Source organism: Symphodus melops (genome assembly GCF_947650265.1).
Source record: "Symphodus melops genome assembly, chromosome: 15".
Classification (NCBI taxonomy): domain Eukaryota; kingdom Metazoa; phylum Chordata; class Actinopteri; order Labriformes; family Labridae; genus Symphodus; species Symphodus melops.
In genome coordinates this window covers 21,693,375-21,707,453 of record NC_136705.1, presented here as the reverse complement: position 1 = coordinate 21,707,453, position 14,079 = coordinate 21,693,375, and the positions used below count along the sequence as shown (strand labels likewise).

The following is a 14,079-nucleotide window of genomic DNA, read 5'->3' as shown; positions in this document are numbered from 1 at the left end:
TAACCCACCTACATATTTACACATTGTTTCATCAATGCCTGACCAGAGAAATAAACTTCATGAGAGATTTCTCACTTTGGTGTGTCTCTTCCTCAGAACATGTTGCCGTGTTTTTACTTAATGACTCTTCCAGGATTATATAATCAGATGAATGTTCATCTATTAAAAGAAACTGATTATTTTGTGTCATTATCAACCTTTCCCCTTTGTCTTAACCTTATTTGATGGTCTAAACATTAACTTAGATAGAACTCTTTAATGTTATCCCTTATAAACTTTGTAATGACCAAAGATGTTGTTCAAAATCAATAATTTGAGAATCAACTTGCGGTGAGCAACATCCTATGAGATTATTACATTTTTAAACAAGTGATGTGGAGCTTTCATTATTTTTGGCACATGCAAAAAGACACCAATCACTCACAAACTTCATTTTATAATCATTTATAAATTAATTTATTATCTATTAATATCTGATAGGAATCACTATCAGTAAAATGATATTACCATGTCTAATGGCAGTTATTATTCATCATCTTTCATACATAAAATTTCCAAAAGACCCAACTCAAATGCATAGTAATCCACATCATCATGTCAGCAGTATGTCACTTCAAGGGCTGATATTTCAAAGAAGTGTCAGATTTCAGAAACAATCCATTATTTTGAGTCTCTCTCTGCATAGGGAAACATGTCGACATCAAATCACCAGAGAGCTCTGAGGCACTCTGTTCTTGAATCATTAAAGATGTTTTTGCGGTTTACTTTTTTTAATATTTGAATCTCTGAAGACTCGATTCCACAACATCATCATTTTGTAAAGTTGAACATCACCCTGCTGTGCACTCACAACAATGAGAGTGCCTTGTGATTTAACAGCAACGTTGTTTTAGAGATTTGACTTGGGCAAAGATGGACTGACGTTAGAGTAGTGAGAGATGAGGCGCTCAGCTTCCCTCCACCCAGTGAGAAGCGCTCCATGGACGGTGGAGAAGTAGCAGTGATGAGTCGCCTCTCCAGCAAACAACACCTGCAAGGGCTGAAACACAACGAGCAGTAAGAAACAGAGTGCTGCCTTGTGTGAGCTGGTATGTATGCTCTGTGTGTGTTTGTATAATGAACATGAAGGTACCTGGGCCTGTGATCCCTTCTTCGGCAGGGGCTCCATCATGTTCTCCAGGTCCTGTGCTGAACACAGTTTTCCAGGAAAAGAGTACGATCCGCATGTCCAGGGGTCATGAAACCACTGGGAGCGCAGGATTCTCTTTGGCGTGAGGGTCGGATTTCCTAAACACAATCAGTGCCAACAAGGTTCAAGAAAACAATCTGGCTCTTCACTTTTCACTTTCAGCTTATCTTTCAATAAGCCTCAGAGTTCACCGTCATATCAGAGTTTTTCCAAATGTTCTTGGTGTTTAAAGTCATGCAACTGTTTCTTTTAAATTACTGTAAAACTTTAATTAATAGCGTGGGCCTTTAGTCCCTTTGGTTAATGAACGAGCCCTGCCGACATAAGACTATTTCAAACGTTAGTTTTGAACAAAACTTGTGCACAGCAGAGATGGACAGATTCTTTCCAATATTTATTTTCTGCTCAGGCTGCACGGTGGTGCAGTGGATATCGAGTTGCCTCAGCGTAAATGTTCCTGTGACCTCAGACTGACCTGTAAACTTGCGGACGATTTGTGTGATGCCGCGTGCGACCTCCTGTTCAGACAGTGTCTCCATGTACTCGGACTCATGACCAGCAATCCAGCCGCACAGAGCGTGGCCATACCTGGAAGAAAAAAACACTGTAATTCAAATGGATCATTTCCTACTCATTTCAAATTAAATAAAAAAACGTGATTCCTGACCTTTCAGTGGGTTTGAGGACAGTAAAGCCAAACAACTTCTTCATCCAGGATGTCTGTATATCTGGGACCTGGTCCACGATTTCATCCTGAATCATTGAAAGAGATAAAAACACAGTCCAAGTGTTTTGTATGTCACATATTTTACAAGCTAGCGGCGAGAAATAAACATTTTTGCAATACACAAGTTAAACATTTTATCACCACCAAATACTGGATGTATTTAAAGACCTTTATTTAATTTACCTTTTTATTATGAACTAAATGTTTGACCCTGTTTGTGTTGATTTGTAATGTTTTGTGCTGATCATGTATTATGGAGTTTTAATACAGCAACATAGCAAAGGTTTAATAAAGGTTCATGTCAAGCTTCTATCTACATCTAGATCTAGGTTTATCACATCAGTTTTTTATTGGTGCTGTTATGACTCCACTGTGTCTGCACTCTGCACGCACTTATCCACTGACTTCACATCTCACCTCATCGTCCCACACAAAGTTGATGACATCACAGTCAGCATCCCACCACGGTGAATCAAACTCTACAAATATCTTATTGTTGGTTCCAAAGCCGAGTCTTTGGATGGAGTGCATCTTGTGTAGAGGCAGAGGAGGACAGAACAGGGCTGAGTGGTGCTTCTTCAGGTATCCTAATGAAACCAAAACACACCAGTTAGATTTACTGAAGGCGTTAGAAAACTATTTATTCTGTTCAAGACACAAAGCAAAAGAAAAGAAAAAGAAAAAACGGTCTTTATGGGGAATGCTAAAACGGAGCAGGAGAGATAACACCTTTTATAATACCAGTTATATCATCAGACAGTTTAGTCTTCTTATCCCAGCACAGAATAAGAACATTAAAGGGTGACTATGGTTTGCATGGTCCAGCTGCAGATTAAGAACTTGCCTCACACATGGATGTTGACGTCAGACAAAGAATTAGAGAACAGCGTCAACATCCATACTCTTCAATAGGAACATGTATGCATCTTGTCCTACCTAGAGGTACTGTGACGATTACATGATCAGCAGCTATCCGCTCCCCGTCGTCACATTCAACCATCAGAGACTTTGCTCTCTTCTCTGTGTCGTTCCAGTGGACACATCTCACAGGTTTGTTGTAGGTCACTAAACCTTTGGGGAGCTCTGACATCAGGTTTTCAATTAGACCTTCATAGCCCCTGCACCAGAAGGAAAATAACGTCTAAATGAATCTCACAAATATTGTTTACACCAAGGATGAATTAGATGACGTAATCGTTGATCAGGCTTTTATTGGCCGACAGCTGCAGATTCCCCCCTTCAGTTCAGGGGAATATCTGAAAATGGCGCCTGTGGGATTGGGGAGAAAACGGGGGAGACTAAAAAAAGCTCAGTACTGGAGGCGTTGCTAGAGCAGACAGCAGAAGAGTATAAACTCAGGTTATAGTGTAAAGGTTGCACATATGTGAATAAATCAGCAGCGTTATGCAACTAAATCAACATGTGGCCGATTACTCATAGCAAGTTAAATTGAGCAGCAGCTTGTCCAAAAAAGACTCCCTCAGTTGCTGCTCAGACAAACACTACTATTAATTCTGAAATTACTAATATGTCAACTTAGTGGAGAGGATGTCCACACCGTGGGAATGTGCAGTCCAGTCCAGGTAGAGTCTTGTATAAACCGTAGGCCCCCAGGCCCACCTCGTCCATGCTGTGAGTCCCGTTTATACAGCAGTTCACCTTCAGCATGTTACTGATGACACACAGTCTCGTGGATCTGGTCTTTGCATCCACATCTTTCCACTCCTCGGCTGCTCGTTGTTGCACCTGCACCCCCCACCAAAAAAAACAAAAAAAACACACACACGCAAATAAGCTCTCGAATTTAGCTAGACGCAGATATTGGTGATTAAAAACTAAAAACAGACAGCATTTAATATTTTAGTCACTGGAAGAAATGTACCTCTGACCGTATGAACTCTCCAACAGTGGCGATGGGCTCTCCTCCTTTACTCTCAAACTCTGAACTTTCAATCATCGCTTTACCAAACATCTCCTGAGCCGGTTCAAATTCCTCAGGAGTCAGCCTCCGACCTGAATTTGTATAACACAAGTCAGGGTTACGTATTAGAAAAATATCAGATCACCAGTTTATATTAAATGCTTGGTGTTGCAGCTATATCGGCATGTGCCGGGTTGTCAAAAAAAGTCGTCTGCAAGGTGCTAAACACGGAAGAGATACACTGTGATGCGCGAAAACAAAACAAAAAAACATATGAAATTACAACTGGTTCTTGTTAGCGGATCGTAATTTGGGTGTGACTGAAGTTCAGTGTAGTGTGGCGGTCAAGAGACAGTTTTCGCTCCCAGGTTCACCGCCTCTCAACGTCTATGCAAAAAAACAAACAAAAAAAACAAACAGTGAAAACTGTTTTAACTAGTTGTGCTGGTAGAGCCAAATGAAAGTCATACTGCAGCTGTTTACTGCAGACCTGTTGAATACCTGCGTGAGGTTGTGCTGTCGGACTGAATATAAGTCTACTGCATTGATGCCATTTGTGATGCACAGAACAGAAAGAAAACGTATGCTTGCTTAGTGTGTCAGAAAGGTTGGGGTGAACTTTATTATTATCTTCGTGTGATTTTGAACCTTAAACCTCTGTAATAAAACAGACTGTGAATCATACAGCTTTTGCTCACCTGAACTGCTGAACACATCGGGAACCCAGGGGGGATTTCCCCCGGTGTCGATGGCCTGATTCTCTGGGGTCAGGGCCTCTGGATCAAGGAGCCCATACTGACGGGCCAGACGAAACACTGGATTGTCCTCAGATGGTCCATGGATCCAGTTCGCTCCTATCTCAACAACATTATCACCTGAAGAAAGAAAACACATTATATTGCACTTTTTACGGCACATTTATCAACGCTGCATAATGTGTAATTCAGTCATCGCTTGTCAACAGGCCAGGAAAGGAAACCGCTTGAGGCCCCAGGCCAGTAAGGCCCCCCCCCCCCCCCCCCCAGGACTGAGAAACATTAAAACACAGCAGCTGCTTTCAATGTGCAAATGTTGCAATGACAGTAGGAAACCTTTCTAAATTGGCCCCATCTGACATCCAGCTAGGATGCATTATATCTGTGAACACATTTGTTTGTCAAAGTCACAGAAGAGAAGAGCTGATCATGGTAACTATTACACATAAAGCTGGTTGGAGGGCCCCTGTAAAGTTTTGTCTCTGGCCCCAACAGACTGCAGTCTATATTTACTATTTACACACATTGGTGTATAGCTTATAAATACATTTAAAACAGCATCAGACACGAAGAAACTACAGCAACGTTTATTTCTAATCCTAGAGTTTCTCACCCAATCTGCCGGTTTTTATACGTCCTCCACTTCTTCCTGTCGATTCAAGAATACGCACATTAAGAAACCCAGAGTGAATGAGTTTGTGAGCAGCTGACAAACCGGATATTCCGCATCCGACTATGATTACTTTAGAGTCTGAGCGCTGAGAAAGAGCCGACATGGCTGCTCAAAACAAAACGCTGTTGAACATAAACACGTCTATGGTTTCGGACTACTCTTATCAATAACCCTCTTCCTTGGTAATAAAGAAAGTGTTTCCGGTTTAAAGTTTCAAAATAAGTGTCGTTTAAGCTTGTAACGGTAAACGTTTTTGTCTCATACACAGTCTAACTGCATGCAGGCTACTTGATTATATTACTTACTGTGAATTTCTTATTTGTGCCCCTTGTGTGTAATGTTATGACACAATGTAATATCTACACTTATTTTTTTTTTTTTGCACTTTAACACTTATAAAGTATATATATATATATATATATATATATATATATATTTGTTTTTTTTTTTACAATTTTCAGAAAGCAAAATATTTTGCCTAACTTGCACATATGAACAACATATAACTTGTTTTTTTGTTTAGTTAAAATATTTGTATCTGTGTATTTTCAACATAAGGACAAACAAACCAATTTGATATATTCTTGTTGAAAACACTCAGAAGAGTCTTTAGGAGAACTGCACAGAGCACGCAGGAATAATAAGCAGGAATTGATAGAAACTCTGTGGACATTGCTCATTCATCATCCGCCTCATTTACCACTAACAGGAGCAGTAAAGACATCTAAAGACTGTGTAAATACCAAGGCTATTGATTTTCCATTTTAATAATGGTCATTTTTAATGTTTTAATAAAAATCAGTAGCTTTTATGAAAAGCTTTTTAAAACAAAGACACACTAATGGTTGTAAACTACAACGCCTGTTTTTATGTCTAAAACTAAGTCTTATGACTGTGACATAAGGAGATATAAACAAAGGTTTTCTGCCATTTTTATTTGTCATTTATTGCTTGAAAAAAAGTGAATTTGACAGTCTGTTAAACAGTTATGTGTTGTTCTCCTTGATAACTGTAGGTGTCCATATTAATAAATTTAGCTCATTACTTTACAAAAATCCTGAAAGTCTAAAACAAGCTGTTTTAATTCAAACATTTTTTTCAAATCTTTTGTGTTGACAGTTGCAGTAAAAAGACAGAGGCAAAGACATATTTAGAAATGTTCCTTTTCAAACAGTGTCAGTGATTATTCCTGTTACTCTGTTTAGTCTTATTTCCTTTCATTTTTCACAACAAAGATTGTGCATTTCCTGAGAATTTTTCTAAGAGCTCAAGTACCTCCTTTGTCCACAGGGGGTCGCCAAAATGGACACAAACGGAAAGCTCCTCAAAGGAGTTTTAAGCTTACACTTTGTGGTGATTGGATATTCAGAACTTTTTAGGTGAGTTATGTTTTCAAAGTTTTTTTTAACAAATAATCCTGGAGGAGATTACCATGAAGTCTTTCAAGTAAAGTTTGTGGATTTAAAACTGTGGTTAGAAATCATTTGCAGTTCTTTTACAATAATAGACAAACAGTAATATGAAATAGTGTTAGTTTCTTTTCTTGTCCTCTGTCTTATCGTTATTTTCATCAAAGAAGTTTAAGATTAAAGGAAGGATAAGAAAACCAAAAAAGGAGGATCAACAACAAAAAGTGCTAAGTACATTGGGAGTTTTTTTTAACAGAAGATGCCATGAAATTGAAAAGTGTTCATCTCCTTTTGTTTGTCATTTTTCGATGCGGTTGGCTTCGTGAACTGAAGGAGGAGTAGTGTTTGATGAGTCGATCTGCCTCCCGCCGGCCAGTGAGGAGAGCTCCGTGAACGGTGGAGTAGAATAAAGGATGAGTAGCCTCTCCTGCAAACAAAACCTGCAGGGGCTGAAACAGAAACAATAACAGACATTTAGATCAAGGTCGAAAAGTAGGGGAGTAGATGCACTCATGTGTTTACTGTAAGTGTTATTGTCCGTACCTGTGACTGTAATTCCCTCGTGGGTAAAGGCTCCATCATATTCTCCAGGTCCTGAGCTGAACAGCCTATCGCTGGGTAGCAGTACGATCCGCTTGTCCAGGGGTCACTGAACCACTGTGTGCGCAGGATTCTCTTTGGAGTTATAGACGAGTCTCCTGAAAAAGACAGTGTACCCCAGAGAGATGACCATTACTAATCAGACCTCTTTCCTTTTTTTGTACCAGGCTGTAGACATGTTCATTTATGCTGTAAAAACTATTACTAAACACGAGATGAACTTCAGGATTTTACCCTTCAGCATTGGCTTCATTTTTAAAGAGAGAAGGTTACCGCTTTGTGGAACTAGAATTAATGATAGAAACACTTTTTTTTTATTTGTACATATTATTTCTATCTTGTCCTATCTAAAAAGCAGTCAGGAGGCGGCGACAGGTTGTTACCAGAGACTTGGTTCTCACCTGTGAATGTGCAGAAAAGCCTTGTGAGGGATTGTTTGAGCTGCTGCTCAGTGAGCGTCTCCATGTGCTCCGCCTCATGCCCAGCGATCCAGCCACACAGAAGAGGGCCATTTGTCTTCGATGTTGCTGATCTCTCAGACGGTTTGAGCACAGTGAACGTTGACATCTTTCTTATCCATGATGTTTTGATGTCTGACACCTGGTCCACAATGTCCTTCTGCAGACACAATGGGTGTAACAAACATAACCATGCGTTTAGAAGAGAGGCTTTAAGAACGTTAAAGTCATATTCTGTCACGCTCACTGACATTTAGACACGTGTCCTACGCATGTTTGGAAATGCACTCTGTGATTGATGCTTGAACTACACACCTCATCGTTCCACACCAGGTAGATCATTTCACAGCCATCATCCCACCACGGAGATTCAAACTCTACAAATACTTTATTGCAAGTTCCAAATCCGAGTTTATGGATGGAGTTCAGTTTGTGTGCTGGGAGAGGAGGACTGAACAAGCTTGAGTGATTCTTCTTCAGGTACCCTGGAAGAAAAAAAATAGAATTTTAAAGTCACTGAAAATATGCACCTGTTGAACGCACAGTATGTAAAAACAGCCACGAAATCAAATCTATAACAGAAGATGCTGGAGAGTCACAGGACTGATTTTTTTCTGCTAGTTGGAAGTAAAAGGTTCAAGGCTTCAGAGTGAATGATCAGTCTGCAGCACATAGACATCCACAGTTGTGAGGCACGCTGTGGCTATGCTAAGATCAAAAAGAAAACATCAGTTTCTATGATTATAATCTTATTATGCAACACTAACAGTGTAGTGCATGTCCAGTAGGCACAACACTGTTCTTAAGCGATGCAATAAAGAAAAGTACAGTTTGTGTGTGAAGTCTACCGAGAGGCACTGTGACGATAACATGATCAGCAGCGATCCTCTCCCCGTCATCACACTCCACCGTCACAGCTTGCACTCGGCTCTGCGTGTTGTTCCAGTGGACACAGCGAACGGGACGATTGTATGACACCAAATCTGCAGGAAGCTCCAACATCATATTCTTGACCAGGCCTTCAAAACCACTGGAAGGAACATGCATACGTAAACGTTACCTGGATGCACATGTACAGTCATTTAATGGATGTTATTAGTTATCTAGAAAAAAGGAAAAGCAGAAATGAGACATTGCATTAATATCAGCCATGAAGCTTAAAAGAAGTCACTCAACTTCTGAAAACCCCTCCGTGCTCTGGGCTGTAAAAAGACAGCTGTTAGTCTACACCTGTCAGCGCTGACGCAAAAGGATGATGAAACTGCTGTGGCTGTCTGAAGCCTCATTTCCTTTTCATTTCTTAGTAATCTATTGAGTGTGTGAGTAACAGGTTCTTGGTTGATATGGCCTTTACTTGAACCTACAGAAACAATGTCACAACATTTAAAGGTCAACTTGTGTAGCTGAAGCTCCTGCTGCTAACACTGAGCCACGCTGGTGTAGTGAGAAGAGAACAACGTTAAGATTGACGCCTGCAACAAAAACAGTCATCAGAAAATTCCTGATTACTAATATTGCAGCGCATGTTTAATATGTTCAGGGCTTTTGCATTGATTGAGCTAAAGCACTCTGACTGCTTAAGCTAATACAAATGTAAAACTGCACAACATGATGAAGACAGTGCTGAGAGGATCATAAACTTTGGAGAGGAAGCGCCCCCTGCTGGAAAAACTATGCATCTCTCAATCAACCCAATCATTGTTTTTCTGCATCATGTTATTGTGACTTCACTTTGACAACAAAAACAAAGCTAATGGACTGACACTGATACGTTCAGGCTCATTATGGCCTGTCATGTCATTATTGGCTGACTGATATATCAGACTCGAGTAGAGGGAGCAGCTGGTAACATAACAGCACCCCAGCCACTTCTCCAAACACAGCGAGAGAAAAGCAAAGAAGCAGAAAACTTTATTTATGTTTGAAAGGGTTAACGAGATGTTGGAGTACAAACCCTGGGAATGTGCAGTCCAGTCCAGGTAGACTCTTGTAAATAGAAAACCCCGCCAGGTCAATGTTCTCCATGGTCTGAGTTGCACTGCTGCAGCACTCCCCTTTCAACATGGCACTGAATGCACACAGCAGCTGCTCCTGGGTGCTTTTATCTTTATCTTGCCACCTCTCTGCTGCTCGTTTGAGTGCCTGAATTCAGCAAAGAAAAAAAATCAACAGAGCTTCTTTTTAAAATTGGATTCAGTTTAGTAAATAAATTTTTTTTTCAAATCTTGGCACCAGGAAATTACTTGACCTATTAAACAGAATGCACCTCTGATTTAAGGAAATGTCCGACGCTGGGCCATGGACGTTCCTTTACGTTCTCAAACTGCACTGTGTCATCCATCAGCTCGTTGAATAACTCCAAAGCAGGACTCATTTCTTCAGCGTTTAACTTGTGACCTGCACATCACACGCAAGTTAAAACATTCAGTAATTAAATAGTTTACTGTTGGAACGTTTAAGATAAGGATATTAAGTGCGTGTTAAATGAATTAAATTAGTTTTTATGGTTAAGACTTTATGCATTATAACTAAAAATGCGGAAAAGATCTTTTGGGCTTAATTACAATTATGAAAGAATTAATCAGAAGAAAAAGAGATGGTTGTAATTTCCCAGCTACACCACCATTAGTCATTTGTTTTTTCCCCACTCCTTTATGTCCCTGAGTCAGGGAAACACGATGACTGGCCACAAGAAGTTCTGCTGATCTTATTTAGTTTCACATTTTAAGTGCTTTTAAAGTTCAGTTTCAGTCCGTCTCCTTAACCGCAACCTTTTCAATAAAGAATAAAAAGTTACACAATAGTTGTTACACATTCCCTGAAAAAATATTAAGTAGCGCATGGCATGCATAAAAATGATTGTACCATTGTTGAAACAGATTCAGAATCAGCTTTATTGATCAGGTATATTGAACACACATTGGTCAGGAATTTAACTTCTCTTTGTATAATGTAAAGATACACTTAACCCTCTTAGAGGTTAAAACTTTTAAACTGTTAATTGATGATTTGTGTTTAATTGATTTTTTTTTACCTGTCTCGTTGCATCACCCTGCACCTTAACCTTTTAATATTATGTCATTTCCTTACCAGCCTCATGCTTTATATCTTTATTGCCTTCTCTGATGTGTGTATTTGTGTCTGTTCTTTTTTCTGATGTGTAATTCAATAAACACGTTGTGAAAGTTGTGGTTGTTACCTGAACTGCTGAAAAAGTTGGGGACCCAGGGAAGACGTTCACTGAAGTCCACTGTCTGGTTCTCTTGTCTCGCAGCTTCTGGATCCAGGAGGCCATAATCCCGAGCCAGACAGAATAAAGGGTTTTCCTCCGACGGACCGTGGATGTAACTTGCGCCTATTTCCGCAACGTTATTACCTGTAGAGACATAAACAGAAACACAGAATGAGAATAGCCTAATAACCAAGGACAACCTACCCGAACAGTTCTCCCTAAAAACACTGTAAAACACCAGCCTGTCTGCCTTTAACACTGTGTGAAAGTGAAAGTAAACAGACAGAAGGATATCTCACCCAGTTTGCTGGTTTTTATTCGCCCTCCGCTTCTGGACGTGGCTTCGAGTATCCGCACATTTTGAAACCCGGCATGAACAAGTTTGCATGCTGCAGATAAACCTGATATCCCGCTGCCTATAATGACTATCTGTACGTCCGCTCTCACAGCCATGTTTGATAGGAAGGCAGAAAAGAAGCAACACTGTCTCACTCTCTTCCGCGACTCGTCCAAAGGCTACATGCTGGTTACATAAGCTCTCTGTGAGGTTATGTTCTCAGGTTCACTCCCTATGCTAGTCACACCCTGACACATGTGCTTTCTTTTCATAATAATATTACCCGTAAAATATGAGGCCAACACTCTTCATGTCGCCTGCCTCGCCGTAATTGTTTTGGGTGAGGTGCAGCTCTCTTGTCAAAAGAAGAACAACACGGCCAGACAACATTTTGATGCAAGGGGCTTTTTAAATGTCAACACATAGAGACTTATCGTATCACTCATCCTACAATGATATTAAAGTGCATTCAGCTTGCATTTCGATGAGCTTGTGAGAATTTAGCTTGCGTGTCTATTAAACATTTTACGGTACAGGTGCCTGCAGCGGACAAAACAGCACAAAGCAAAAACAAATAAATTCTCCATTATACTGTACGAACATGACCAATCTTAAACATTTAACTCCAAATGCACAATCACTATATGTTATTTTAAATTGTACATGGTCACTGATAGCGTTAAGGAGAACATGACTATTTATAGCATGTAAGCACAATTCTACATTAAAATTACATGAAATGTGAGGAAATTAAGTTTGCATAAATTGTTCTTTTCGTAGAAATGAGCACGTATTTAACATCACATATAACATAATTTTCAATATTTTACCTTAGTCTGACGTATACCATTACATTTACACCAATGAATACTCTTATCAACAAATAGGCTAAAGTTAGGTCATATTCTAAATTGTATTGTCATGAGTTAATGATTTACTGTTGTTACATAAAATGGTGCCAACACACACAAACACAGAGGATGATGATGATAAGGCTTCTCACTGCTGTGTCAGTTGTTTTAGTGTATAATTTAATCAGGCAAATATAGATAGATAGATACTTTATTGATCCCGAGGGAAATTCAGGGGGGTTCAATATAGCCTATATCAAAACAATGAGTTTTTTTTTTTCAGCTGCCCTTGTCAACTAAGAACATAAAGCACGTTTACTCTCGTTTCTTATCATAAAGAAATAAATAAAGACCTACTATTATGTATATCGCACCTATGCACGTTCCTATTACAGATTTACTTTGCCATTTCACTTTCATGTCCTTGTGTCTCCTGGTCCCTTTTTTGCCCTAAAGGAGTCATACAGTCAATATTACTTACCTTACAGGACCTGGGATAGATGTTATCTTGAGCTTATTTCTTTTTGCACATGGCATCATTTATCACCAGGTATGACTTTTTTCTCTCTCTATTATTTTGGATTAAACTGAGTAAATTCAAATACAAACAGGTTACCAAACCACACTAAACTCCAATAAGAGCAATTTTAGCTATAGTACAGTGGTGATTTAGGAAATATATCGTAGCACCTCAGTGGTTCATAGGTTTGTTTTGTTAGGCTAAGTCAAGTCAAGTAAAAAAAAAGTGTGCTTCCCATAAACTGCTCACCTCCCAATCTTCTAATGAATTACCTCCACTTGCACCTTCGCCTTACACACTAAGTGCGCCATCTACTGTGGCAACAAGGGAATTACATCAAATAACAACATGTTGCACACTCAAAAAATGAACATAAAAATGGCTCTAACAAATGAAGTTCATTATTCATTATTTTTAGGAATGCTATATGCTTTACTAATGCAAGAATAAACAGCCGTCATTTCAACCTCTTACAAAACATTTCAAAACTATCAGTGCAGTCATGTTAAAAGGCTGCTTCACAATGACCTAAACAACCATCAACAGTGGAGGAAAAGTTATTTCACACCGTGTGAGACATCTCTTTCTACGATACCTCCGACCTGTGAATCATGTAAACACAGAATCAATTAATTAGTTAACTAAATCCTCTGTTTAGCTGGCATTAGCAGTCTGACCTGCTGAGGGATAGGTCTAGAAACCTGGCACAGTTATTGTTTCATTTGAGCTGTTTTGTTTAGTTTTTTTTTTTTTTTTTTTTTTGGGGGGGGGAGAGAGAGAGAGAGAGAGAGAGAGAGAGAGAGAGAGAGAGAGAGAGAGAACAGTTGATAAGAAAACTGGGTCAAGGCTATCACGCATGCAGGCGATGAGATGAGACAAGACTTTTTAGATGTGGACAAAGCAACGACAGATGTATAAATATCAGCAGATACTAAAAAGTAAATCATCAGTTTTTCTCTAACACTAACATCCAGCAGCCAACTGGATTTGGCCTTTAACTAGTGCCAAACTCCAACGCTGGCGCTCCCAGGTAAAGAGTTACATCAATTTTTTTTTTTTTTAATTCAAAGCATTTCATTGGAAATATCTAAGTGACTGTTTCAAGCCGTTAGATACAATATCTGAACTCACATTTTATAGATAGGACCAGTCAAAGTTTAAGGTAGACGTGAAGACAACAATGTAGTTTTGCACGGGTTGTTAACTGATGCAAAAGTAAGCAGCGACCTGCACGCTTTTAATCACAGTTACAAAGAGAGCTACAAAAGGAAGTCTGAACATGTAAAATTGGGTCACTATTTGTACATTAAAAAAATGGTGGACTTGCTGTTCAGTTTTGACAATGGGCACCCTTGCATTTTATGTAAGTTCTGTCATGGTCAATATGCAGAAAAATTGTTTTGAATG

General features: G+C 39.4%; 1 protein-coding gene across 1 annotated transcript; it reads right to left on the bottom strand.

Annotated features, from left to right (window-relative positions):
* Positions 1-432: 432 nt before the first annotated feature.
* paox (polyamine oxidase) lies at positions 433-11,830 on the bottom strand. Its single transcript, XM_079362340.1, has 19 exons — positions 11,264-11,830; positions 10,932-11,108; positions 9,999-10,129; positions 9,687-9,874; positions 8,581-8,762; positions 8,048-8,217; positions 7,676-7,892; positions 7,218-7,372; positions 6,964-7,123; positions 5,206-5,373; positions 4,536-4,712; positions 3,799-3,929; positions 3,475-3,662; positions 2,853-3,034; positions 2,334-2,503; positions 1,857-1,942; positions 1,665-1,777; positions 1,133-1,287; positions 433-1,039 (listed from the first exon to the last, which is right to left on the bottom strand). The coding sequence occupies exons 1-19, from the start codon at positions 11,415-11,417 to the stop codon at positions 890-892; spliced, it is 3,054 nt and encodes a 1,017-aa protein (XP_079218466.1). The 5' UTR covers positions 11,418-11,830; the 3' UTR covers positions 433-889.
* Positions 11,831-14,079: the final 2,249 nt, after the last annotated feature.